At 44.4% G+C, this 27,462-nt stretch overlaps 1 protein-coding gene and 1 non-coding gene across 3 annotated transcripts; one reads left to right on the top strand and one right to left on the bottom strand.

The window, feature by feature from the left end:
* The first annotated feature begins 7,271 nt into the window (after positions 1–7,271).
* Positions 7,272–24,589, top strand: Cad (homeotic protein caudal). Of its 2 annotated transcripts, XM_076789573.1 has the most exons (4): positions 7,272–8,360; positions 12,233–12,307; positions 17,822–17,967; positions 19,927–24,589. In XM_076789573.1, the coding sequence occupies exons 1-4, from the start codon at positions 7,715–7,717 to the stop codon at positions 20,242–20,244; spliced, it is 1,185 nt and encodes a 394-aa protein (XP_076645688.1). In that variant the 5' UTR covers positions 7,272–7,714; the 3' UTR covers positions 20,245–24,589. The 2 variants fall into 2 exon arrangements, with proteins under 2 accessions (XP_076645688.1, XP_076645689.1); XM_076789574.1 differs by lacking the exon at positions 12,233–12,307.
* Trnaf-gaa (transfer RNA phenylalanine (anticodon GAA)) lies at positions 19,769–19,841 on the bottom strand. Its single transcript has one exon. It is a non-coding gene; the product is annotated as a tRNA-Phe (tRNA).
* Positions 24,590–27,462: the final 2,873 nt, after the last annotated feature.

Here is a 27,462-nt window from a genome sequence, read left to right as displayed (position 1 = left end):
GCGGTGCCCTGACGTGCTATCATGCTTCCCGCAGGTACCATAATCAAGTGGTTGCGATTCACTGCCGCGGAGCTGCTGTATAACTAAATGTTCTTCCAGGAATTCCGGATAACCGACTCTTTCGGCGCAAACGCTCTCGCGTTTCCCAATGCGAGCTCCAAGAAAGACTCGTGTTGTCGGTTTTGATCCTGTTTCGATTATCAAAACCTCTTTTCACTTATCTGCACTTTCGTTTATCTATCTACCTATATCTGTCTTTGCGTTTTATCGATCGATACATTCGATACAGTCAATTTGAAATTACCCATTCACATTTTCTCTCGATCCGTCTCGGTGGATCATTTTCGCGATCCATGGTTCGGTTTAAACACGTGCATAAATAAATACATAAACTGCAACGCGCCCGACGAGATCGAGCGCGCGCACTCGCTCGCACACTCGCACACTCGCGCATGTTCGCGCTTCGAGCGAACGCTTTCATCAGCGACGTGTTTATAGTACTATAAAAAAATGAAAATAGAAAACATTTTTACGGTGCCGATCATTAAAGTCGGACTCGGCGAAGAAACGAAGATGTTCGTCAATTAATGTCCGTCGGTTTACGCAACGATGGTTCTTGAATGTGCAAAAAGACGAGGGAACAAAAAACGAACGGAGAAGATAAAGAATCGCTTCTCGTCGTTATTATCTCCCACGATCTTTTTGCACTGTATCGTTCGACCGTCAACAAAATATACATACACACGCTTATACATGTACTAATGTTTTCTGTACATTGATATCCGCAACTTCCATTATTCGGATAATCCGTTGTCCGAACAGAGCAGTTCTAGCAACAAATTCGATCAAACGAATCTTGCTTTGTAGACTATAGCGATTCTAAGTTGATATTTTCGTATCGAAAGACAGTCGTTTAACCATCAGAATATTCACTTGTCCAAACACTTTTGTTCTCCATCAATTAGGATACGGGAGACTTTATTTCTGCGTAGCGTCCACGTTTTCCTTTCAATTCAAAGCGACGAGTCACCGCGACAAACAACTGTCGTTGTCTAATTGTATTCTCAACGATTACTCGGTAATCTGCGTAAAGAACCCATTGACGCAAATGTCACTCCCCCACGGGTCCTCCCGAGCAAGCTCAATTATGTCACTGCTTAATTTCTTTTTTACACGTCGCAACAACAAGAACAGTCGATTCCAGTAAAGTTCGTAAATGGGAACTTCATCGCAACAACTGCATGGTAAATCAACCGTTTATCGTCGTCGAGCGCGGAATAGCGAGCCATTTTTATAGGCGTCAATAAAGTTTGATTTTCTACCAATTTGCAACCCCTTCTCGTTTTCATATCTGCTTGGACAAGTCGAAAAAATATGGTCGGTTCGAATTAGCGAGTGAAATGATTGTTTGCGCTGCGCACCGTATACGTGTACACATAGTGCATAGATACGACCGAGCGATCTAACAATAGCTTTATCGCGTCTCATCCCTTTACTATACGTACGTGTACTTAAGTACCTAATCTACTCGTATCGACCACGAATCTCGTTCAATCTCGAGTTCGACTTTGTGTATGTCACAGGTAGGTACAGGATATTTCGGTATCGCATAGAAAATTATTTTATCATTGGTAATATCCTGTAATATTGAAATTTTAATTAATCCGGTTAACATTCCTCGCCCAAAGCGGATTACATACTTGACTCGAAAAATCACTAGGTACTTGGTTCACCGCGATTCCCATTTTGTTGTAGCTAACAATAAGTTTATTGTCGCGCAGCCGCGCCGCTACACTCTACGGCCTACACAACCAGTTTACCTGACTTGTTTCGTTATCACTATAAAACGACAGCATTTGTCGACCGCTTTTGTTCCATCGCTGTTTGTCGAACATTTTCGGCTGCGCGTCGATTTGAACAGTAAATTCTGCTGTCGTCTTTTTACGGTTTATACGATTTCTTTTACAATCTTTTGTTGCTGGCAATATCACGATATTTCCGCGTTCAAGTGGATATCTTCCAGGGTCGTGATCTACATTTAATTATCGTTACTTCCGCATAAGTAACATTCCATTGAAGCGTAATGTCATTCGTGAAGCCATTTCTCAACTCCTTCGTCGTTTACAAACGATAACTTTCGAAACGGTTGTCTCGTTCGTTGCGACGTTACAGTTTGTTTCGTTAGGAAAATGGTTTATTAGGCATAGCGGTGGACAAAACGCGATGCGACGGTAAAAAGAATTCGTACAATTCGACCGAGAGCGGGAGTGGGACCGGGAATGGGTCCGGGACCCGGGCCCCGACCCGGGTCAGAAACCGAGGATTAAGTTTTCTGTTTTCTCGACGTAACGGATTTTAGTTCGTGTTGGTATTATCGCCTTTTCCCGGCAGCAATGGCCGTAGCGTCGAACAATTCGAACCCCCGGGATCCCAAATTTTAGAAGGGCACGAAAACTTGGATCGAGACCAAGGAAATTTATGCGATTGTAAATCCGTCGACTCGAACGTTTCAACCAGCACCGTTCGCTTCGAAGCGACAACCATCAGACTCTTACTTTGATCGATCATTGTGCTGTGTCGCGGTTCAATCGATTGGAAAAATCTTCCTCCCGCAAATTGAAATATTTGCTAACATTCGAACAAACTGCAGAGTATCGTAATTGAAAATGTCGCGGAAGAACTTTCCACGTAAACGGGGAAGAGTCTCGTGGAAAATTTGTCCTGCTTTTTGCAAATTGACGTCGCCGGAAAGGGAAAAAAAAAAGGAACATGAAAATGAGTTGTAAAACAAAAGCAACCGACGACCCTCGAAGAAACGATGAAGGGTATTCTGGCCACGGTGAAAGGAGGTTGAAGGGCCAGAACGGAAAAGGACGCAGTCCAAGATAGGTACCCGTGCCGGAAGAGGTGCGGTGCCGAACGTAGCCTAACCTTGTCTTGCCTTGCCTTACCTTGCCTTGCCCTTTCATGCCGGTTGTTAGTCCCTTTACAGGTCTTTATGATCGTTCTATTGCTGGCAATTTCGCTACAGTTAGGTTCGAAATTTTTAAAGAGGTAACTACAATGTGGAGCAATCATCGTGCTTCAGCCTGGCCGACAAACAGTACGAGACAAAAGATGAAATGGGCAAAATCTCCAGAATTCTGACCTTTTTCGGACGCCGTCCCGTTTTTAATTGAAACGGTAACGTTTTAGGGCCACCCCCGAAACCTTATTTGCAAATGGTCATACATTTCCTTAGGGTTTCTTCCGTACCGTTTTCAGGGCGTTCGCGGCCGTGACCCAGACCCTTCAGTTTCTTTAGAACAACAAAAGAAGCAAAATTTCCTTTTACCTACAGATTTTTCATTCCATCCACGTCGAATGGTAAGTCGAACGAAAACGATATTTCTATGTATACTGTATCGTGTATCGTGTACGCCCTAAACAAGATAGAGTAATCGATCTCTCGCAGCCAAAAAATATCTCCTAATCTCGTCTCTGCCGAACGATTCATGGTGTAATAACGCGACAAAAGCTATTTGTTGCGGGTGCCGATGGCCGATCAGTCGTGCACTTTGTCAAGGTGTGGCCACGACACTTTTTGCAAGAAACCCCGCAGTTTCCCTAAACGGGACATCGGTCCTTGGATGCACAGCCGCAGCCACAGCAGCCACTGCGGTAACCACCGTAATTACTCGGTTAGTTTACGACTTTCGAGATGCGAAAACGTTCCAGCGACCAAAAAAATGTCATCTCGGAAACCACGTTCGTTTCATTTTCTTCGATGGAAATACAACGACGAGGGTATTTCGTCGGCTCGAACGCAAAGTTATTGTGTTTGCACGCAACATGAAAACCTATAGAATTTTATAAAGAAACGCGACAAGCGAAATTATCGTTGTTTCGGCAATTCGCATGCCTGCTAATCGAAACCCGTCCCTACGACAGATAAATTTTCATGTGTACATCGATATGTAGATAGGTACTTACATACGTTACGATACACTCGCTATTCGACTATTTCTATGCGCCAAACGAATGAAAACTATCGAAGACGTTAAATTCAAGGGGCGTGTCATGTTTGCCTCCTCGAGACTATGCACCGGATTGTGTCCGAGCAACCGGTATACCTAGTCGAATCATCGAAGTAATCGTTTTAAAATCGTACCATCGAAACAATCGCCAGGTACGATTGTCGAATCTCGGGCTGTCCCCGTAATAACGGAACGAGGCTAGTAAGAGGGTTTGGCGAGGGTGCCGGCCGAATAGGGGTCGCGAAAGAGGCAAAGGCCGAGGGACCGGAAAGACCAAGGGAGTCCCTTGAAGGGACAGAGAGAAGGGACCGTGGAATAGAGCCGTGGGTTATGGGCCACCGCGCGTTTCAACGTTTCGAATCGAAACGGCGAACGAAAGGGACACGGGGCACGGTAAACGCTGTCAGCAACCGAGTCAATATTGTGACACACGTTGCCATCGGTGGGCTCGAGGTAGTTGCCATTATACCGAGAGATTATCTTAGGCTCCTATAATCGACCTTACAGGCTCCTTGCGACCAACAGTGTCAACGTTGTTAGCGTGATTTGCGAGCAACTCTTATTGATATCGACGAATCACGCCTTGCGCGTCGCTCGTTGGGTCGGGTCGGGTCGTTACGTCGTTACCTGCCTTTCTCTCTACCTTTCTTTTGCTAATTGTAACAATCGCTTCTCGAGGAATCGCCGACGTTTCGATCGTCGTGTCACTCTTTTAACGACCGATCAACGAAAATAGGAATTGTACAGGTGTGTTTTCCAGCCAACGATTCCCCGTTCGATCTCCTTTATATCGGACCGAGGTAAGTTTACCTGTTGCCTGTGGATCAGCGTATCATTGCCGTTGCGACGCGACGCGTTGCGAAAGAAATATGTAGCGGCCGTCGCGTCATAGGCACGTAGAGAAATGTCGCAGAAATCGCGCTGCTCGAAATACCACCGCTTGAAAAAATAAAGAAGGAATTTTGAATTGAACGAATACGACGAGTTACTCGATCGACAGGTAGGCATTTCTATCTGTCGTCGTCCGTTTCGGTTTCGAGTTGCAGGGAAGAAGTAAGCGTCGGTCTAGATAGGATATGTGTATGTAGAATGCTAATAAACGAGGGATATCTCGGTTATTGCATCGTATTAAAATAGTTCAGAGAGTGCACTCGCTACAGGCAAATGTTTCGCTATCGTTTACACTTCTGTAAACGTTGTAAACGACGACGATCGATCTTAGTCATACCCAAGGCGGCTACGAGTTTTTGGCCTTAAATCATTTCCGCGCCGCCGGTGATTTATGAACTACCTCTCGAGTGCAGTTTATAATTGTTATTAGTTTGTTGTTACGCACGATTTTGTCACAGCCCACGTGGTCGAACATCGCGGGTGCAATGAACGCGAGTGCAACCAGCAACCTACTCGAAATATGTCGAGTTTCTGCTCGCGAAAGATGGTTCGCGCGGTTTTCGTTGAAACTGTAACGCGAATCAACATTTCGACGGACCAGCACCAGATAGAGCGATTCGTTTTTGCTCTCTACCACTTTGATCGCCAAACTAGAAACCCCAAAAATTCCATAAAATCAAAGCAAGTTATTTAACCCCTTAACTTGTACGCTCGAGTTAATTCGAGCGCGCTGAACAGGCGAAACTGTGCACACTCGAGATAATTCGAGCGGCGTTGTATTTTATGCTGCTATATAATTTTTCACACTCGAATATAATCGAGAATTGAAAATAACAATGTGAAAGCAAAGAAAAAAAATCGTTTCATTGATATTTATCATTTACATGGGATTGTAAGCTATAACGCTTATTTATTCAAGAATAAAATACAGCCTTTTTCCATGGAACAAAAGCGCAGTATATCAAAAATTGATTTTTTTGCCGGTTAAAAAAAAACTGTGCGTTAAGGGGTTAATGAAATAAAAATTGAAAAAAATTAAATGTATCATACCGAGTAGTCCTCCAACTTTCTTGCATGTTACAGATCCTAATCAAGTTTGGTACAATGAATGTGTCAACGTAAAAATTCATTTTAAAACCTGCACAAATAATTCCGTCACCCACATATGGGTGACGTGGCGTTCAACGTGCTATACGAAGCGATATTTTATAGAATTTTTCATGGTATGTTCCCGTTTCGTTCCGTTTGATTTCACGTATTACACAGTTCTGTCGCTTATACGTTTCGCCAACCGATCCATGAATGTCCCGTTTTGCGTCGAAACTCGCACAGAACGCAGATCTTGCTTCGTCGTCGCTAAAACCGAGGTATTTCGATTGCGAACGAACCTTGGGACTTTTCGACTCTAATTTCAATAGCAATACATTGGAAACAAAGCTCCTCAAAGGCAAGTACTGTTTCCCTCTTTGTATTAGTTCCTTCTTATGTAAACCTGACATAAAAGGACTAAAAATAATTTATAATTTCCTTAAACAATGTTCCGTTAGACTTTAGAAACAGTGTAAACCTACTTAATGTAAGCTAGATGTAATAATATTGTACTTGCTATATAAACCACTTGGTTTAAAGCAATAAATAAATAAATAACAAATAGGTACCACTCCGAAAGCGATGCTGAGCATCGATGAAACTTTAAGATAAAGATTGCTACTGTCGTATTTGCAAACGACACTTTTACGCAAGACGAACGATTCTATTTCCGTTTTGCGTAATAAGCGTGATCCGCGCGAATCGAAGAAACTCCTTCGACACGGAATAACATCGACCTACCGGTGTATCGAGAGAAAGAGAGAGAGAGAGAGTGAGAGAGAGAGAGAGAGAGAGAGAGAGAGAGAGATCGCGACGTCGCGTCGCGTTTCTTGCGTGCATACATTTATCCTTGATTCGGCGCTGTGCGACGTGTTTACGCGTCGGATCGCAACGCTCGGCGTCGCGACAAGAAATGGGGAACAGGGAATAGGGAACGGAGAAGAGAGAACAGGTCTCGTACGGAGATATGTGTTTTCGCGAGGGGAGGGAAACAAGTAAAACGCGACAAGTGCGAAAAATGTTGTCCATTCCGCGGCTTTTACTCGGTGAATCTTGTCTACGGGGGCGTGAGAGCCGCCTTCCGCGCATTCTTTTATCAGCGAGCGATATCTCTGGCTGTCGGAGCACAGCTCGAGCGCCATTACGGCCGACGAGCGAGGAAACAGGCGTTGATTGGCCGCGCGGTGCCATCGGTGGGGGTATGGCAGGGCAGTAGGCGGACGCAACCTCGGGGTGCGTCGCACCCTTCCTAATCACAGACGAGCAAGCAGTCGTCGGTAGAACATCGAAAGACACGCCACCGGGGCCGTTATCGCTCGTCATCGCTCGTCATCGCTCGTCATCGTTGACTATCCGTCTTGCTTGTTTACTCGATATTCGATATTCGCGATTCCATCCGAACAGTGCCGGTGTCTCGTGACCAGGAACAACAACGTTCGTTAGGTGACTGTGAAAAAGAAGAAGCATTGTCCGGAACCAACGGCCCCGTTTCCTCGGTTCCTCGATTCGTCGGGGCGTCTAAGATGTCGATCGATCTCCGACCTTCTTCACCGATGATTGACTGAACGAACAGCGAATTCGTTCGCGAGCGTTCTTCCCTGAAGCGAGCTCCTGACAAGCTCTCGAGAACGCGTAGACGACCCCATTATTGGGCGAGAATTGAGCGGGCTTGCATCCGCGTCGTTACACAGGCATAGGTTTCATCGCTCGTCGGCCCCATGACGGATATCGGCACCATCAGCATGGTCTCGTATTACAACCCGCTCGCGATGTACCGGCAGCAACAGCAGTCCGCCGGTCAACAGCAACTCGCGCAGCAAGGCCAGCAACACGGCCAGGCGCAACAGGCTCAGCAACACGCGGCCACGACGCCTCCCGACGGCGGACAACAATACTGGTACGGATATCCTCATGGACATCCGCACGCGGCGCATCATCACCAACCGTCCGGTCCCCAGCAATACCTGGACCACGCGGACGTTCTGTCCGGCTGGCCTCATCATCACGCTCATCACTATTCGCATCTCCAGTACCCGCACCATCAAGCCTACCATCAGCAACAACAACAGTCGTCGCAGATCACCGGAGTAGCGACCGATTGGAGCGGAGACGAGGGCAACCCCGCGGTCGGAGCCGGAGAACCCAGTCCACCGATTACCGTTAGCGGAAGCGAGATCAGCAATCCCGGCACACCGACCACTCCGCCGTCCAACAACAACAACAACACCGTCACCGCCGTCAACAACAATATCATTAACAATAACAACAACAACAACGCCAATGCCACGCCGATGAGACCCGCGCAAAACAGGAGCCCCTACGAGTGGATGAAGAAGACGTCGTACCAGAGCCAACCCCATCCAGGTCAGCAAAGTTTCTTGTCGTTTCTCTTTCTTCTATCTATCGATACCTACATTTACCTACGCTTTTGCGAACAGTCCGTTTAACAAATTTGAAAAGGAACCTCGAGAAAAGGCTCGCGCTCGAGATCGTAAAATCAAAATGCCTGCCGTCGGGCCTCACCGACGATCGAGACAACAACGTTTTATTTTCCTTCCTTCTTGTTCTTTTTTTTTCTTCTCAAATTTCCACCCCCGTCGCGGCGGAACTTTGTCCGCATTAAACGAATCGACGACAAGCGTGATCGATGGATCGAGTTAAAAGCCTTCTCGATAACTACGATAACGTTCTCCCGCCGATGATCCAGCAAGACGTTCGATCGATCGCGGTCCTCCCATTATGGATCGACGCGCGGAAACGCGCCTCCCATTCGTGGCCGTGATCCACGGGTTTTTAATCCGTGACAAAGAAACGATTTAAATATTTCTCGTAAAGTTTGCCGATCGGTCGCGGACTCGAATAGGCGCGTTTACGTACGGCGTTAGGAGATTACAGGATTACGGGTACGGGACCGTTGCGCTGGTCTCGTGCTCCAATATAATATATTTACGACTCGGACAATTACGCTATACTCGGCGTTACAAGTTGGTCGTAAGTCGTAAAGACGTTCGATTGACTCGCGGAAATCGAGAGACTTCGTCGACTCGTTTTCGATTTATAGCTATATACATCGATTTTACCCGTTTATCGTTTCGTTGATCGTTCGAAGAATCGTAGGCGAAAATGATTTCGGAGTACAACACAGATACGTAGAAGAGGGCGGTCGTCGCGTGGCCGATGAACTTATTTGTTTGTCGTTTCTTGCGCCTAGGTGAACGTGTGGGTTTTTTAAGAACGTTCAAGTTTCATTTTTGCAGATTAGGCGTCGCTTTGACGTCTAACCTACATATGTAAATACGTACATACATAATTCATACATGTATGCCACATCGTGGCATATCTAATCGAATTGGCTTTGGTTGTTTGCTTATTTCTCTGAAGCAAATAAAAGTGTAGAAATTGTATTTTTACAAATTAGGAACCTAGGCGATGACTCACGTGATACATATTGTATACTTACATTACAAATTGTTGCGACTATTGAATTGGTATTAGGAGTCCGTAATAGGAATTTATACTCATTAGAGTGCTACCGATTGTGGACTTCCTTTTTTTTTTATTACATACAACAATTGCTCCGTTCTTTAAGTAATATTTGCTATTATCTACGCGAAAGAAATCGTAACTTTACTTCATAACAATATATTATTTATCTTTAGTTACATGTATGCAGTCACGGCTTCTTAGCACTTACCGACTTACAATGACTCCCACTAATATTCGGACGCTCTTAAAAATCGCATAACTTTGTCAATATTGGACTGTGCTACTTGAATTTTTTTTTTTGAGAACTCGGAACAATTGGATCGCTACATAACGTGAGAAAAATGTTTGATTAAAATTGCAATTGGTCGAAATTACAGAGAAAGTACTAAAAGTTGTATTTTGCAACATTTTTATGCGGTCTTATATTAAAAATTTAAAAAGTACGTTTTGTACATCTGTATCAATTATACATATTCTGAATATTTCATCTAAATCGGTCAACGTTGCAATGAGCTACAAACGTTTAACGATGAAAACTTAAGGGCGAAAGTCGCATAATTTTGGTCCTGTCAGAGAATTTCGCCCTGTAGCTCATTGCAACGTCGACAGATTTTGATGAAATTCTCAGAATATGTATAATTCATACAGCTCTACAAATCGTACTTTCTAAATTTTCAATGTAAGTCCACATAAAAAAGTTGCAAAATACAGCTTTGAATATTTTCTGTAATTTCGACCAATTGCAATTTTTGTAAAAAATTTTGTTCACTTTATGTGGCAAACCAAATGTGCTAATTTCTTTTAAAAATCCAAGTCGTTTGGTCCAATATTAACCCTTTGCACTCGGCGCTATTTTCATTCTAAAACTAAATTTTTCTTCCGTCTTGGAATATTTTCATTTTATTCGTCCGAAACTGATCCGATTTCCACATATAATATTTAAATGTTTCGTGATCTATTGAATACAAATTTTATAATGTAACAAATATTTAGTAATATTTTTTATATTTTTTTTTAAATAATGCCACAACAATTTCTAGTGGTGCTTCAGACTCGAGTGCAAAGGGTTAACAAAGTTATACAATTTTTAAAAGCGTCCGAATACTAGTGGGAGTCACTGTACGTAGACTCTTCGAAGTATCACGAACAAATTGGCAGATCCAAATTAAGATACGAAATTTAACAAGTAGAATAGTTTAAAGTACAAATGTTTTAATTTCTAAAGATAAAATAGAAAAAATCAATTTTATTAAGAAAGAATGATTTCTGGTGTTGGATAAATAGAGTGCTTATAATTCAGAAGAATATAATTAAACCTCCGTAACAGGGACGTTATACATAGTTGGATCGTTTACTTCCAGACTCGTCTCTGTTTACAATCGATCGTTATCGTCGAACTCTGAGTCGCTAGTAGGACCTATTCGATGTTTCCGTAGCGTTCTGTTTACGATTCATGAATTCTCGTAAACCGTTTGAATCGAAACATTTCGGCGATCATAGTTTCCGTTGACAATCGATTCGTGAAAAGCATTTTGTCGATTGTTAAAAGATTTGTCGCGTTCGGTTCTTCGGAGAACGTTAACTTTCCAGAAAATTCACGGTTTTTAGACACGCTCGAAAGATCAATTCCCTGCAAACGATCGTATAATTTAATGAAATCTGAACGTAGCACGATTCGACTCGGCTCTACTCGACGAGAAATATCGTAGATGAAACGTGTCTCGACGAAACGACCGTGTAGGACTTGGCGTACATCGGGCACGGTTATAAACGCGTCTCCGTGGTCTAGATACGGCGAACAATGCAAACATGGTAACAGACGAGTAAACATCTAATTGCTCTCAAATATTTGTGAGATAATCTCCGTCCTCTCGGTGTCGTCTCGATTTTTAGTTGGTCCGACCAAACCTGGATCGCCGCGCCGAGGCTAATTTCGAAAGAAATCGGTCCTGCGATAACGAACGAGGACGTTTAGTCTCGAGACACGCGACTAACCTCTGACACTGCGAACGGGCCGAAAGAATAGAAAAAGATTGCGATTAATTTCGGAGCAGAGAAAATACACGCGGCAACGGATATTCGATTTCGTGCAGGTTTGCTGGAAATAGAAATAGAAATTGGAATAGAAACGGAAACAGAGATAAAGTTGTCGAACTTATCGTTTCAAAGGATCGTAGGAAAGGTTGAAATTCGAATTATGTACAATGTACATAATGTAAAGAATACTTGACAAGCGCAAGAGAGAAACGATTTATAGCTAACGCGAACAAATTGCCGATTCTCGGTTCACAAATTCGTTGGAACATGGCGGCGCGCGTCCTTCTTGATTTATTTGGACTTTGATGGTTTCGGTAAACCTGGCTGGCGCGTGTTAATTCACAGTTTGAGCTTGGTGTTAGTATTCGTACGTTGCGAAAGATTTATGGCTCGGAAAACTGTGATGTAATTTGTGAGGGATTCTGGCCATCGGATGCGCGAAGGGAGAAACGAACGAACCGGCCAGATTCGAGTTAATCTCTGAGATCGTTTTTACAGCGTTCGGATTATGGAATCGTGTGTAGTCTACACAGTTTGTAAATAGTAAATACGCTTGTTCGACCCTCCGTCGAGGAATTATTCTATTACAGCGTCGATTCCCGTCGATCGGGATTTCCGTCTGTAGTCGCAGACTTTGTCCCTCGATTTGCCACGCAATGGTAAGTTGAATGAAAATGTCTAATTAAGCAGCCGTGTGTTTTCCATTGTTGCAGCGTGCAACGTAACAGCGAATTTCAACGAAAACTCGAGCCAACCGATTCACGAGATCTGCATCCTTGACGCCTTTGGTACGACAAGCAATATGTATTACCGGTTCAATGTTGTATCGATATTCGTGTTTCGATGTTAGCGATAGTTGATCTACCGTGTTCGCATGCGTCTGTATCTTCTGGCTATATGTTTGTCGTTGAAGCATGCAAATTCTTTGTTACTAGACAATTGAAAATTGTTTTATCGCGTCGCATTATATGTATTCGTGCTCGGACCTGGGATATGCTCGTTTCCATAAACTTTCCAATTAACCGATGCGATAACACGCTATGCATGACGAATGCCGCCCGATTTAATGCGACGATCGCACCCTGTTACGCAAATTCATTTTCAGAAAATACGTATGTGTACCTTCGTCCCGTGGCAAAATGCAACGCGAACAACAACGTGGTCGGCAGGCGATCGCGCGCCCAGTCCGTTTTCAATTTTCCTTTAGAGCAATTTTTTTTCCAAGAAAGTCGAAAGCAAAGATATCACCGTGGCAAAGATCGTCCGAAAAACGATTCGATAAATTTGGATTCGCGGTAAAGCGACACGGAAAGTTTAAACTTGCGACTCGTCTCACCCTTTGGTCCCTCGCCGTTCACTTGTCAGTTTCACCCCGTATTTCTCTTTCTTCTACCGTTTCGCGACTCGCGACCCTCCGATACCTTCTAGCAGGCTATTATCTGCATTTTATGGTTATATTGCAGGCAGGCAGGCAGCCGCTGCCTCGTATAACGGCGTCCTCGTATGATTCTGAATACGTATTACAATTTCGTGACGAGAGACTGGAGGGAGCGAGCGAGAGCGTGTGTTACTCGCGCGTATTCTTGATCGTCGCGTGCGATTTTTGCTTGTCATTATTGGTCGGCGCGGCGGCGCGGAGGCGCGCAGCGTGTTCCTTCGAACGACCGCGTTTCCTTCGCTCACTCAGCGTAATGGTGGCACGCGATTTCTCTCCCGGTTTTATTGCCGACGCCATTTTGGTTGCCTTCGGCTCTGGGAAACTCTTGATACCGATCAAAGCAAAAACGAGCCTACCACGCGTCACCGTTCGCGCTTTTTCCCATCGCTCTCGCTAAACGAACGTAGAAAACGAATTTACGAAAAAAAAAACAAAAAACGGTAAAGACTCTTAACCGACCGCGAACGGAAACTTTGTTACCAACAGCGTTGTTATCCTTCAGATTATTCGTTTGTTGAACGGCAAGGACCAACAAGAAGGCGTATCGCTTCACTTTGGTTCATCCACGTAACAAGAAAATTTCATCATGCATCTCGGTACATTCTCGTAGACGTTTGTAGACTGCAGTCTGTTCTAGCCATTGGCAAACAACAGCTGCGAAAAGTTGTCGGTCAATGGGCGGAGTCTCCACAATTATGTCGTAAAACTAGTCGAACGATTTGTTTTGCCAACAATAAATACTAATTAAAGCGATCGTCCGACTGGAGTTGACGGGGGGTAGCCCACCATACCCAATAGGTAGCCTTTTCCAGAAACCGTTTGCCGTCTCGCTTTCGGGAAAATGGCAGTGTATCGAAGAGAACGGGCCCGCAAGTGGTGTACCCTACACAGTGCGCCTCGACCCTTTTGCTTCGCTTATTATTCGGTCGGTCCCGCCTGCCGACCATTATGTCGAACTTTCTGTCTCTGTCGCAAACTCGCAATATAATAATAAGGCCAGGAGCGGATCGGGAACTCTCGGGATACCTAGGGATACCTAGCACCACCGTCATTCGCGTGTACAGGAAGGCCAGAATTCGGGGGTACGTTGTTCCTGTACATCGATCGTTTAGGTTTAGGTAGAAGATCGAGAGGCGTTTGTACAGCCTCGACCAAAAGTCGTTTCCGCTACCTCGCTTCTTTCGATCGTAAACTCGGTCAATTAACCCTTAGCACTCGAACGGCGACTGTAAGGCGCCACTAAAAATTGCTGCATCATTCAAAATATTTTGTACATTATTAAAGTTATTTGTATTCAATGAATTACGAAACACTTTAGTATTGTACGAGTAAATTGCACCATTTTCGTATGTATAACACGAAAAAAAAATCTATAGAAGGGAAATATTCTAGGTCGGGAGAAACGGTTCGTTTTGGAGTTAAAATAGCTTCGAGTGCAAAGGGTTAAAACGCAAGTATATTTGCTTTCTGTAGAAATTCCGCGAGAATCGTCGATACGTTTTCTTCGATTAGGTACACGTGCGAATTTTGGTTCATCGCGTACGCGGTCGTTTCTCCGAGTTGATCAACGAGGACTAACTAACGCGTCGGAATTTTCTCATTTTCCGTTTTCACATCGACTATGCAGAAGAGCGATTCCGCTGCGCTTCCAGATTTGTTGGCGACATTTGTCGGTATCTGCAAGCATCGCGATAAGTGTGGCGCGTGGAACTGATAGTGTTTTATGCGACTCGTCTCTAACATTGCGGTCGGCGATTGCGATCGCAGTTTTAATGAAAAATCGGGCGAACATCGAAACGTTCGAGCTCTTCTGCCTAGCTTTTTCGTAGGACGATTGTCCGACGCGAATCACCAGTCCCGTTTTATTTCTTCTCGCGGAACAGACATCGAGAACACTTGATATGCAATATACAAATGTTTCGCGGCACAATAGAGGCAATTGCGACGTCCGTGACGAATGGTACCCGCGCGGATTACAGATACTGTTACAGAATCACCGCGACTAGACCACTCGGAATCGTCGCGGTCGACATTGCCGTTGGGGCGAAGGCTGACGGAGGGGTGTGGGTGTGGGTGGATGTCGGAGGGTGTCGGAGGGTGTCGGAGGGGTGATGGAGGTTGACGAGGGCGTCGCGGATCCGCAGGAAAGCCGGGGCACGCGCTTTCGCCATTTCGCACGGCGAAATGGAAGGGCAAACGCTATAATGGGGTGGCAACGAGTCCCCGGAGTCCAGTTTCTTTGCACCCGTACTCCCACCCCTGGTTGTGTTTCTCCTCTCGTCTCTCTCACCCATTCTACCACGCAGAATGCATATTCGTAGCTTGTACGCGCTCTCTCGCACCAGGATGCCCGCACCCCGTACCCCTTATCACAGAGAAATAACAGGCGAAATCGTGTCGTTCTGACTCGGTTGATCAAAGACGGAAGAGGATACCAATTTCCTGTTATCAATTCGCGTATCTTTTCCGGGCACAATTCCCACAATTTATTTATAAAAATGATTTCCACTCGGAACACTCGTCGTTCCTTTCTTACTTCGACTCCGACTTCGACTTCGACTTCGACTGGATGCAACAATTCCGCTATTCAGGAGGCTGTAGCGGATCGAGCATTGACAAGATACCGGTCGGATAATCTCGGTAAATGCGAGTTTTGATATCGAAGAGATGAAAAGGACCGACACGACGCGCGACGGTAATCCTTCCGACTCGCACAGCCGCGCTCATTGTCGCAAGCCGACGCGAAACGACCAGGTTATTTCCTTCGTCCGATGTTCTCTCTCTCTCTCTCTCTCTCTCTCTCTCTCTCTCTCTCTCTCTTCACTCTCCTCGGGGACTTGGATAGAGTTTTTCGGATCGAAAAGTTCGGACAGAGTTCGGCTAAAAGTCCTCGATCCGCGGAGAGACTTTTTCGCGAAGTCGAGTTCTCTTTCTCCCTTCTCCGGAAAGATGTTTCGTCGACGCGAGAACAGCTTCGCGAAATTTGGTCGCGTCACGAAATTATCGTCGCCTCGGCTTAACGTTTTTTACGCGCGGAGGAAGATCTCTTTCGCAATTAAAGCGATGCCGCGCGTCGTAGGGTTTGGAATTTTTTGATTCGATGACAATCTTGAAAGATAAAATGTCTGTCGATAAGATTTAATGATCTTTTATGTTTGTTTACGTGCATCGGGCTTGTCAGCGACGAGTATGCTCGACCTGGCAAACGCTTTTCGGACCGGCCGCGCCGGTCGATCTATCCGGGACGATCTACTAGTCGAATCTTCGATATATTCTAGTTTTTTGGCGAAGTCGCGACGATTCCGCGGCAGAATGGTCGTCCTTTCGTCACCATTATCGTTGGACGATGCCGTTCCTACGTTGCCAAACATCCGAGATAAAATGATTCTTAGTATATATTTGCGCAAAGGATCAACCAAATACGATACGTTTGCTTAACAAATTGTCTTCACATAATAGCAAGTTTTCCGATCGCGTTCGATCTTTCTTCCGAAGGTACGGCAACAAGGCTGGCCTTATTCCTGCATTATCGTACGAAAAGGCAGAAGCGTTTGAGATAACGATCGGCCGCAATCTGAGCGGGCGAAAACTCGGAATTCGATGCGTGCAATGTTGTCAATGTTATTCTAATATTTCGCTGAACACGGTATCGGATCAAAGTCTCGGCTAGTCGCTCGGATCGTCGAAATAGAAACGTTTTCTCGAATCATCGATTCGTTTCGTTTGTCCCTCCAGTAATACATAACAGTACCTGCTTTATCGAATTCGCTGAAATTATTCCTTGAGACGTATCCAATTCCAATAATGCTATTTTCATATACGTATACCAACGTGCGTGCAACGTAACCCAGAGTTCATCCTATTTAACGAACGAATAACAATAATAATAAAAAATCGGTTGGTCGTTCGGTGCGAGGTACGCTAATCTCGGAGATTTTGGTGCCAGCCATGCTGAATCCACCCATGTACGCATATACATGTATGTATACCATCGAAAAGTCTAAGGTCGAAGCTTATTCGTGATGTCTCGAAGGCCTCGCGAGCACTCTTATCGAGGAGTGGTGGATTAACGTGCACGCCTTTGATCTCGCCGGCCGGCCTTATCTAATCGTTTTCCTTTCTCCCGTTCCGTCCCATCCCGTCCCGTTCCCTTCCATTCCATTCCATCGGCCACCTCCCTCTATTGCTCTTTTGCTCTTTTGCTCTCTCGCTCTCTCGCTCTCTCGCTCTCTCGGTCACCGTACCGTTTCTTCTCGTTCTCTATTTCGTATACATATACGCCGTGTAATCGTCCTGAATGCCACGTTGAATTCACACCGTCGCCCGATACGCTCGGCGGCGTCCTTTGCCATTTTTTTTTCTCTTTCTTTCTCTCTCTCTCTCTCTCTCTCTCTCTCTCTCTCTCTCTCTCACGCGCGCGCGCACTCGGTGCCGGTTCCTGCTTTCCATTCCACGAATATTCCTATTTGATAGACAAATAAAATCGACGCTTTTCGTGTTTTTTCTTTGTCTTTCGACAATAGGATTTCTTGGATACTAGAAAAATATTTCGACATAGCTCGTCGAAGGATTAAATGTTACGATCGAAACGCGTCGACTGTAGAGATGACGAAATCGTCTATTCGTGGTGGTCGCCAGCGTTTTAAACAGTTTTCGCACCGGCCGAGATAGCCTTTCTATGCACGAATGTTTTCCAATCTCGTTCGGTTACTCCATTAGTACCCTCGCGAGATGTATCCACGAGCGGGATCGTCGAAAGCGTTATCTCTTTAAAGCGCTATTGACAAGAGAATTAGAGTAGCAGATATTAAACGTGTAATAACGTCGAGTCTTATCGTTGTCTTCTCCATTTTATTTTTTTCAGGAAAAACTCGAACAAAAGACAAATACAGAGTGGTCTACACGGATCATCAGAGGTTGGAGCTGGAAAAAGAGTTCCACTTCAATCGTTACATTACCATGCGCCGCAAGACCGAGCTCGCAGCCACTCTCGCGCTCTCCGAACGACAGGTGAGTATCCTCGCATAACTCGCTATTTGCATGTAGGCACGATGTTCCGGCAATTGTCCGCGGTTCGTCGTTCGATCTCAGATCAAAATCGATCGAATCTCGGAAAAAGTTTCGGAGGTTGCGCGAAACTCCGCGACTAAATATTAGGGGTGTGCGAGTACCCGAGATTTCGAGATCGGGTCGAGTCGGGTCGGGATCCCGAAAGTTTATAAACTTCGGGTACCCGCGATTTCGGGTACCCGGAATGGCAGTCGGGACGGGTCGAGTCGGGGTCCCGAAAGTTTGCAATATTCGGGTACCCGAAGTTAAAGTTGTATTTACATATGTAAGTATAATGCTGTTTCATGATTTTTCAGTTCAATCTTTTATTTTCACTGGCAGGTTCAGAATGATTTTTGTATTTCCCGTGTAATCGGTTCTCGAACTTCGCGACGAAACGAAATAATTTCGAATACAGTATGTGAAATAACAGTATTTTATTTTAAATTCGCGTGTAGGAAGCATAATTGCTCTACTCTTTCCTATACAAGTTTCGTTCTCGTCACAGCATCCCTTTACTTTTCAGAAAACGCTGCTCCTCGAAACACTGAGATAATAGAATGGTGGAAATACAATTGTAAACGACTAACCTATATTTGCAGAAACGGCAAGACAATACCTTGGCATTCCTGCCACTCAATTATCCAGCGAACGATTGTTTTCTGACGCTGGAAATATTGTCACAGCCACGAGAACAAAACTTGTATAAGAAAAAGTAGAGCAATTATGCGAAGAATTAAGATTACGGCGAAAATCCCTTGGATCAACTACGATTTTCGAGAACGAGAGATGCCCCCATTAAATTGAAAATTATTTCAATGCGCTGCAAGTACCGCAAGAATTAATACGGATTTAATTGTGTTCCTCGTAGTTGGACTCATCATTAAGAATTAATTAGTGAACGTTCGCAGGTTGCAGGAAATGAATTTCGAACATTTTCACCGAACAGAAAATTACTTCGGCATGTTCGTGAGTGGCGGGAAAGTTTTTTTAAGATTAGATTTACGGGTTATATTTTTAATTTAAAATTATTAAGATTCTAAGGATTTATACATGAGAAATTACTTTGCAAATTTATTTCTTTGCGTATATATTATTTTAAAAACATTGCTAAAAATGTGGGCAGCACGTTCTTGTTATTTCTCTAAAGTAATGCAAAATAGTCACTTTTATTGCTCCGTAAATGTACTGTTTTTTCTCGTGTCCCTTACAATTAAATATACAAAAATCAATGAACGTTTAAAGGCTGCATGCAGTAAATTTTGAAGCTCGTCACTCGGTAGAAAATTGTTTCCTCTAGTCATGAGTAATGCAAAAATTGTTGAAAATTTCATACGTCCCTCAATGTGCGATATACAAGAATCTTTTATCGTTCGCCAGCTAAAAATTTCAGCAGCAGCGACCAAACGGAAAACTGTTTCAAGCTCCTAAAAATTGAATTGTCTTCCTTAAAATTGAATGCATAATTTCGTCGCGAAGTTCGAGAACCGATTACGCGGGAAATACAAAAATCATTCTGAACCTGCCAGTGAAAATAAAAGATTATACTTACATATATAAATACAACTTTAACTTCGGGTACCCGAATATTGCAAACTTTCGGGATCCCGACCCGAACCCGAAATTTCGTGTACCCGCACACCCCTACTAAATATATACTTGTCATTTCGAATAATTCGTTTCGCGTTCTTTCTCGCTTTGTTCTGCTCTGACTATCGATTACCGCGAGAAAACGGAAAGAAAAAAGAAAAAAAAAATGAGCTGCCGAAACCCGGGATTGAACCGGGGACATTTAGATCTTCAGTCTAACGCTCTCCCAACTGAGCTATTTCGGCCGTTGATAATACCGACGATAACGACGCATATAACCAACGAGCGAATTACACGACTGAAGAGGAATTCGATGTTCGATCTGCGCAGGTGAAAATCTGGTTCCAAAACCGGCGGGCAAAGGCCAGGAAACAGCTGAAGAAACTCGGGGAGCTGGAGCAGAAGGACACGAAATCGATCGAGGGAATTCCAAACAGCGCGATGGCCGCTCTGAGCCTCGGAGGAATGGGAACGATGGGAGGTATGGGTGGAATGGGAGGAATGCTCGGCGGTTTGATGCACAACGGTGAATCGCCGCCCCTGAGCATCGGGCATCCGGCGCACACCTTGACTCTGACGCACGGGCCCTCTTCTCTGCACGCGCACTCCCATCAGCACGCCCACCCGCACACGGTATTGGGATTGTGACCCGAGGAACCGGCCGCAGAACCGACCGCGTGGGCCAACCACGGCTGACCTCGCCAAGTCTCTCTGACCTTTTACGTCTCTTCTTCTTTCTCTTCCTCTTCCTCGTCCTCTTCCTTTTTGTTGCTTCCTATTTGTCCGCTCCACCCCACTCTATCTCTTTTTCTTCCTCCACCCTTCGAGATCCACGATCGATCGATCGCGCCTCCCCCGTTGACTCGTGCCGTACGACGCACAACGCACGACGCACGATGCACGACGCACGACGCTCGAGAAGGAGAACCGGTAACGAGCAACGCTTAACTAATTTTCTTAACCGTGGTCCGAATTTGGGGTTTTCCTTTTGTCGAGTAACTCGTGAACGTGTTCGAGCCGTTCAATGTTGATCTTCGTTGGCAGCTTTCGCGGAATCTTCGCCGTCCTTCGCGCGAGGAACGCGACGCCGAAACGGTTCCGGAAGTTCGCGTGAATTCCATACAGTATTGTGGGATCAGGACCCCCAGAACAAAAAGTATGTAGGAAATCGGGAAGAACGGGAGGGTTCCGTGGGTGAGCGCGTTAGTCGATCGGCTACCACCAGTGAGGTCGCGGGTTCGATTCCCGGCGGCGGTGCCCTCGTTTTTCCCGAGATCCTACAATTGGGGGTCCTGATCCCACAATACTGTATGGAATTCACGCGAACTTCCGGAACCGTTTCGGCGTCGCGTTCCTCGCGCGAAGGACGGCGAAGATTCCGCGAAAGCTGCCAACGAAGATCAACATTGAACGGCTCGAACACGTTCACGAGTTACTCGACAAAAGGAAAAAACCCCAAATTCGGACCACGGTTAAGAAAATTAGTTAAGCGTTGCCCCAGAACAAAAAGTATGTAGGAAATCGGGAAGAACGGGAGGGTTCCGTGGGTGAGCGCGTTAGTCGATCGGCTACCACCAGTGAGGTCGCGGGTTCGATTCCCGGCGGCGCATAATACTTTAAAAAACAAAAACAGTTTTAACACAAACTAGATCCTAAACACCGCCGCGGCGGTGCCCTCGTTTTTCCCGAGATCCTACAGTATTATTTTCAATTCCTCTGGAACCGAGTTGTGTTTAGGATCTAGTTTGTGTTAAAACTGTTTTTGTTTTTTAAAGTATTATGGCTGTACTATTATAAGAAAAAAAAAAAAAAAAATAAATTGTTTTAATTACTACGAAAATAAAGTTGTTATTGGCTCCTAATGCAGAAACGTGGCGTCTCTCCTACGTTCACCCTGTTTAATTTTGTCGGCGAATATCTTCGATCTCTTTGCTTTTCCAACAGCCTCTAAATGTTTTGCTCTTTTATAATCGTGATTTTTTTTTTATAGTTATAAATCACAATTTTGTGGTATATGTATTTCTAAAGAGGATAAATTCTGATAAATTCTCTTCGAACGATTTCTTTCGTCGACCTTTCGATGTGTTTCGTTTCCAGCCATTGTGAAAATTCTTCGTCAAAAGCATTCCTCTATTATAGTGTGACAATTTCGATTTACTTTTAATCTGATTGTACATTCCAGCAGGGTTAAGACTAGATAATCGCGGTAGGTTAGGGTTAGATACGTCTTCATACTCGACTCCACAATTTTTTGCCATCTTCTGAACAAAATCTTCTTCGTTAACCCTGGTATTTTCTATAAACATATTAAATCAAAATGTTATACAAATACCACACAGAATTCGATTAAATTTCTTCTTCAATAATTCATCGCAGTAAGATCCCGCCTTGTTTTCGATCGGGCCGTGTGCTACCAAATGGTACAATAATACTACGTTAAACTGTGAAACAGTGATTTTTTCATTTCATACCATCTGCATAAATGTAGGCGATTGGTGTACATAGGTAGAAATACATATTTCTGTTCGGTTAATTCTATCGTAAAAGATTCAGAGTTTAAATACTAAAAAGAAACGAAAGAAACAAAAAAAAAATGTACTATCTTGTTTTATTTTATATAATTGACTTAAGTTGTTTTTAGATTAGTTCAAAGTTATATTAGTTGAAAAAAAAATCTGTTGTATTCGTTAGTAGTAGGACATTCCTCTTTCGAAGTGGGCAAATGATTTCATTTTATTGGAAATCTCGAAAAATTGACTTTTGCCCAGAGAATCTGGTTTTCTTTCCACTGTGCGTCGCGCGTCGCCAATGTTATTAAATACGCGTGGCGTTGTTGCAGTATTTTCGAAGCGCTCGAGGACAGTTTTGTACCAGCTGTAACACGCTTTCGTTACGAATTGTAAATATGTAGAATAAAGTTTATGACGCCGGAACCCTTTGGCACTGCATCGTACACAACATTCACGCTCCCGTGTATCGACGAAAGAAAAGGAGAAAAAAAAATTGCGCGATCGCTGTTTTTTGCACGGAGGTCGGACTTTTGAAATTCTCTCGACGGATTTCCGAACGGATAACCACCACGACGACAAAAAGAGGGAGAGAGAGAGTCTACCCTCTGGCCTTTGGTTCCCGAGAAATAAGCGTAGAAAAAATGGTATTACGAGTCAAGCTTTATTTCGAGAGAAAAGTGATATCGCAAGGTAGCCTAAGTTGATAAAGAAACGACGCGCGCGGCTAATCTAATATCCAATAAAAAATAAAAAAAAGAGAGCGTTCCCGTCCTAGCGAAGTGCGTACACTGTACACTGTACATGTGCATATGTACATGTATATGTATATGTGTATGTATATGTATATGTATATGTATATGTATATGTATAGGCGCCGTTTCACCGTAGAATCGATTTTTGAAATAATCGGGACAAGTGAAACAGCACCGGAACCAGAACCGAATCGTCTCTGTTTCGTTTCCTTTCGTGGCCGGTCGAGTTGGCAATCGAATAGAATGCAAGAAGACCCTACCGCTATTTTTGCGCGGGCGCAATACAATTCGTCGATGGTGCTTGGTAAACAACGCGTACCATGAAGAAATCGCGCTTCGACCGAGCTCAATCGCAATTTCTTCGGGACGACAATTATAATTCGCTAAGAGACGCGCGAATCGCCATTTTGATAACGCTCGGATATTGCAACCTCGCGAGGTCGCGCGTTCGATGATACCTATTGATCGATATTTAATGCCGATTTATACTATCCCTACAGACGCGGAACGGTTCCGTTCCCTATAATAATACTTTAACCCCTTGCCCTACAATATCGAGTCATACTCGTGACGAAGATTCTGAGCAGAGTCCAATAAATATGTATGTTATTAATTTCCTTTAAACCGAAAGAAAATTCTATTTTGCAGTTGTTAATGTACAGCTATCGAAGAACATGTAGGCATACAATAGATATAAATTTTCTCCTTTTTTTAGGAAATTACGAATTACAAAAAAGTTTGAATCACCGAAACCGTAAAATAAATCGCAGTGCAAGGGGTTAATAATATTTCTTTTGTTTAGTCTCCGATACGTGTGCGTAACGATACGATCGAATGGTATAAACGGCTGATCGGAACCGGTCCGCGTGTCTATGTCTATCTATGCGGATAGTATATCGTTGTAGGTGTATAAACGAAAGAAAATAGAATCGTGCAACCGTATGTTATTATTTGACGCTGCATCGTTATGCAATCACGCGTACAGTTGAAGAATTGTAAAACGAGAGATTGAGGTGCCGAGAGCGAGACGTGATCGCGGTACAGTGTCTGTCTTTTCGAAACCACTCGTTGAAATCACCGGGCTGAGAAACCACGGATTATCTATCCGCTGTGACCGTCCGTCGCGTCGCGTCTATTTATCGAAGCCTATACGTAAACAGAGTGCCTTAATTCACCAGGACGAAAGTCATCGATGTTCAACCTTCTTAATTGTGTCGGTTTCAGTCCTCCGACCGTTATCGCCGGTGCGGAGTTTCCTCTCCTAAACGCGTTCCGTTTTCACGCAAATCATTGTTTTCCTTCGAACGACCGATACGCATAACTTTCGAATGTTTCGCACGACAATAAAAGGCAAGCAGGAAAGATCACGTTTTCGGTAGAATAGTAGGGAGAGCCAGCGGTTTTAATAGCCGCGTGCCTTGAGCGTCGGGTACTACCATCTCTTAACACGCAATTACGATTTACGATTTACGATTTAAGATTTCTCTGTAGTCGTATGCGTGTGCGCAACTGTAGATGCGAATCGAATAGATTGTAATCGATCCAGAAGTCTCACGTGAACAATGTACATATATGTATGACAACAAGTAAACACCGCAATCCATAAGTTATTACATTAGTTATTAACATTAGTAACACTATGAATGTTAGCCGATCGTTAAGTCTAATATTATATCGATATGTGATCGCATTTGAAAATTTCCAAATACACGGTCTTATGTTCGGAAACGAGATAGCTGATTAGCCTTATTTCATCCCGATCCTTGGTCCTTGGACTCGACACGACCATTCTATCTCGTTCGCGATACAATGAACGATATTCTTCACGATTAAACCGTTGAACACACACGTTTGTTCAAACCTTTTCAACGAACACCGGCACCGTGTTTTCGAATGCGAATTATTCCCTCGTCTACATACTCGCTACAAACAGCAGGCAATTAACACGAAGAAACAACGAATTATTGTCCGTTCCTCGTGAAACACTACATTCCCGTAGGTAAGAAATAAAACGTGTCTAAAGTAACGGCACGCGACTCGAACGGGTCTCGTTCGTTCGTTCGTACACAAATAATGGCGTAAAAATGTGTACATAATGCGGTTTACGCGAGAGTGGTCAGACCTTATAACCGATCCCGATGAAAATCAGTGGAACGCACACCACTACCGAGCCGGCTCTGTGGCCCGTTGCCCTTTGCCCGTTCCCTGTTCCCCGTTCCCCGTTCCTCGTTTCAGGAGACGAAGCTGCGAAGGTGGCAACGAGTCCCGCGGGAGCCCTCAACTTAACTACCAGATCGATGTCCGACCCCAGCCTCTCCTCATCCTCTGGATCTCCTGAAAACAACCCCGACTACTCGCGCACACAACTGTTAGCGGCGTTACCCCCTACTCTCGGCCATAATCATTGAACGCCGATCGGAGAACAACTCGGTGAATTTAAGTAACCGCCGCGACGCCACCGCGTGCCAAACGATCGTTTCGACCCTGTCTACGAAAGTAGCGTAAACACGCGAAACAGCCGAAAGAAAAGAAATGGAACGATTGTTTTGCGGAGACCGAGAACGAGATTACACGATCGTTGGCGCTCGTGTTAACAAATGTAACGATCGACCGCTAGAAACGGTTCTATCGCTGTAACGGCGGAGGGGATATGTACCGCGGTCGAGAACAGACCCTTTGGAACTCGATGACAACGTCTTACTGTCACATATGGAGTCTACAACTCCAGTTTTACCTATTAACCCGCGTGTAGATACATTTCGTTACAGCATCCTAAAACGTTGGCGAGAGCAAGTCGATTCGCAAGTTCACGTGAAAAGATGTCCAAAAAAAAAAAAAAATGTGAAAAATCTCGATTCCCTTTCACCGAACAACTTTTTGTTGACCATACCGCGTCACACCGTCGTGGTATGGTCGATAGAAATCAGAATCGAGAAGGGAGAACGGTGAAGGAAAAGGGAAAAGGGAAGAAGAGCGTTTTGAATCGAAAAGGAAGACCGTGGTCGGGTCGGCAACCCGTACGTAATTGGACCTCGAGACGCAACAACGTTTCACGTATATCCCAAGAAATTCCGGAGGATGCATGGGAGATATCTTTTTGTTCGAGTTGCTTCGTTCGGTCGGTCGAGTCGGTCGAGTCGGTCGAGTCGGTTGAGTCGGTCCAGTCGGTCCAGTCGAAAACACCAAATAGATAGTTTTATGGGGGGGGGGGGCCATAAAGGCCCAGAGCATCGAGTATTGATGGTTCCAAAGGGGCTAATCTGCGGATGAAAACTGTAATAAAACGTTCTCCCTGCGTATGTATTTGAAATCCTTTTGCAGTAAAGCGCGCCCTTACTTTACGCGTCGAGCCTCAGGTATAGAAAATTTCCGTTCAGGTTCCTCCAGAAGAAATAGGGAAACTACCGCTGCTATCTTTCCCTTTCGTCCGACAGTGACACCGAAACTTTAACCGATTATGCACCTTGCGTCGCAGGACTACAAACTTGTAGGAGCTTGTCCCGTCGCGTCGTATTTGCTGCAGACTATCCCACCGTATTTCCTGGATAAACAAGATATGCGAGATGCGACGGAGAAGCCATGCCGATAAAGAAAATCTAGAGATACGTGTATACGCGTACTTACTCTGGCACATCTAATCTTCGAAGAAACTTGATTCGCTGGCAATTCGGATATCGAAGCTTCAACGCGGAAAAAGACAATTGCTTTTTCGATACGATTCTTTGCCCTAACCAGGCTTTTGTTTTCTTTCCGCTACAAGTTTCCGGGACGATCGCTTGCGATCCGAAAGCACGCATCATTTGTATTATATGATACTTATACCGGCCTGGTTATGACCGCGTATCGTAATTCCTGGCAAGAATTATTTGCTTTGCGAAATCTATGGTTAAACGCTCGAACTGGTAGCACGTTCGTCGAACTTTAGAGTCCCATTATCGGTTTCGCGATGCATCTTACCATATCTACTGGTTGTCGCTTGCTGCTTGTTACTTGCCACTTGCATATCGCGTCGCAACATTGTATCGCCAGCTGATAGGAATTTAGGAAATCAAATCAAAAGAAAACGCAAAGCACTAGCACAATTTACCAATCGTCACAAAAATGGTACTCTTCTGGATTCTGATCTGGCTCATCCACTCGTACACTCTCGAAACGCAAAACTAGAAAATGGTGTTTCTGAAAATAGTCTTTTCTTGATTTTTTTTCATTTTTATTGAAAAAATTGGACTTTGGCAGTAGTACGGCCTTGCCATCTAGCGACAGAATGTTCCAACTAAATTGTTTCTATATGGAAAGTACATGAACAAAAAGAAACGCAAAATACAGCAAACATATGGCGAAAGAAACAATTCCAGGTTAATATCCTACTCTGTGAATTATACTCGGTGAATATCCTCTCTGTTAATATCCTACCCCTAAAGAACAGAACAAGTGATTATTGCCGATATTCCCATAAGGGGTAGTGCAATAAGCGGCAGGAATCATCTGGTCCTGAAAATTTGTAAATAGCGCCACTAGAACGTAGCGGCGAAACGCTCAAACTGCTAGCCAAACGTTACCGACCGAGTAACCGGCATTGGTACCGCTAGCGCCACCTGGCGGTG

The sequence above is a fragment of the Halictus rubicundus genome, chromosome 6 (assembly GCF_050948215.1).
Source record: "Halictus rubicundus isolate RS-2024b chromosome 6, iyHalRubi1_principal, whole genome shotgun sequence".
NCBI lineage: Eukaryota > Metazoa > Arthropoda > Insecta > Hymenoptera > Halictidae > Halictus > Halictus rubicundus.
Note: the sequence above shows the minus strand (reverse complement) of the source record. Positions and strands in the feature narration are given on the sequence as shown.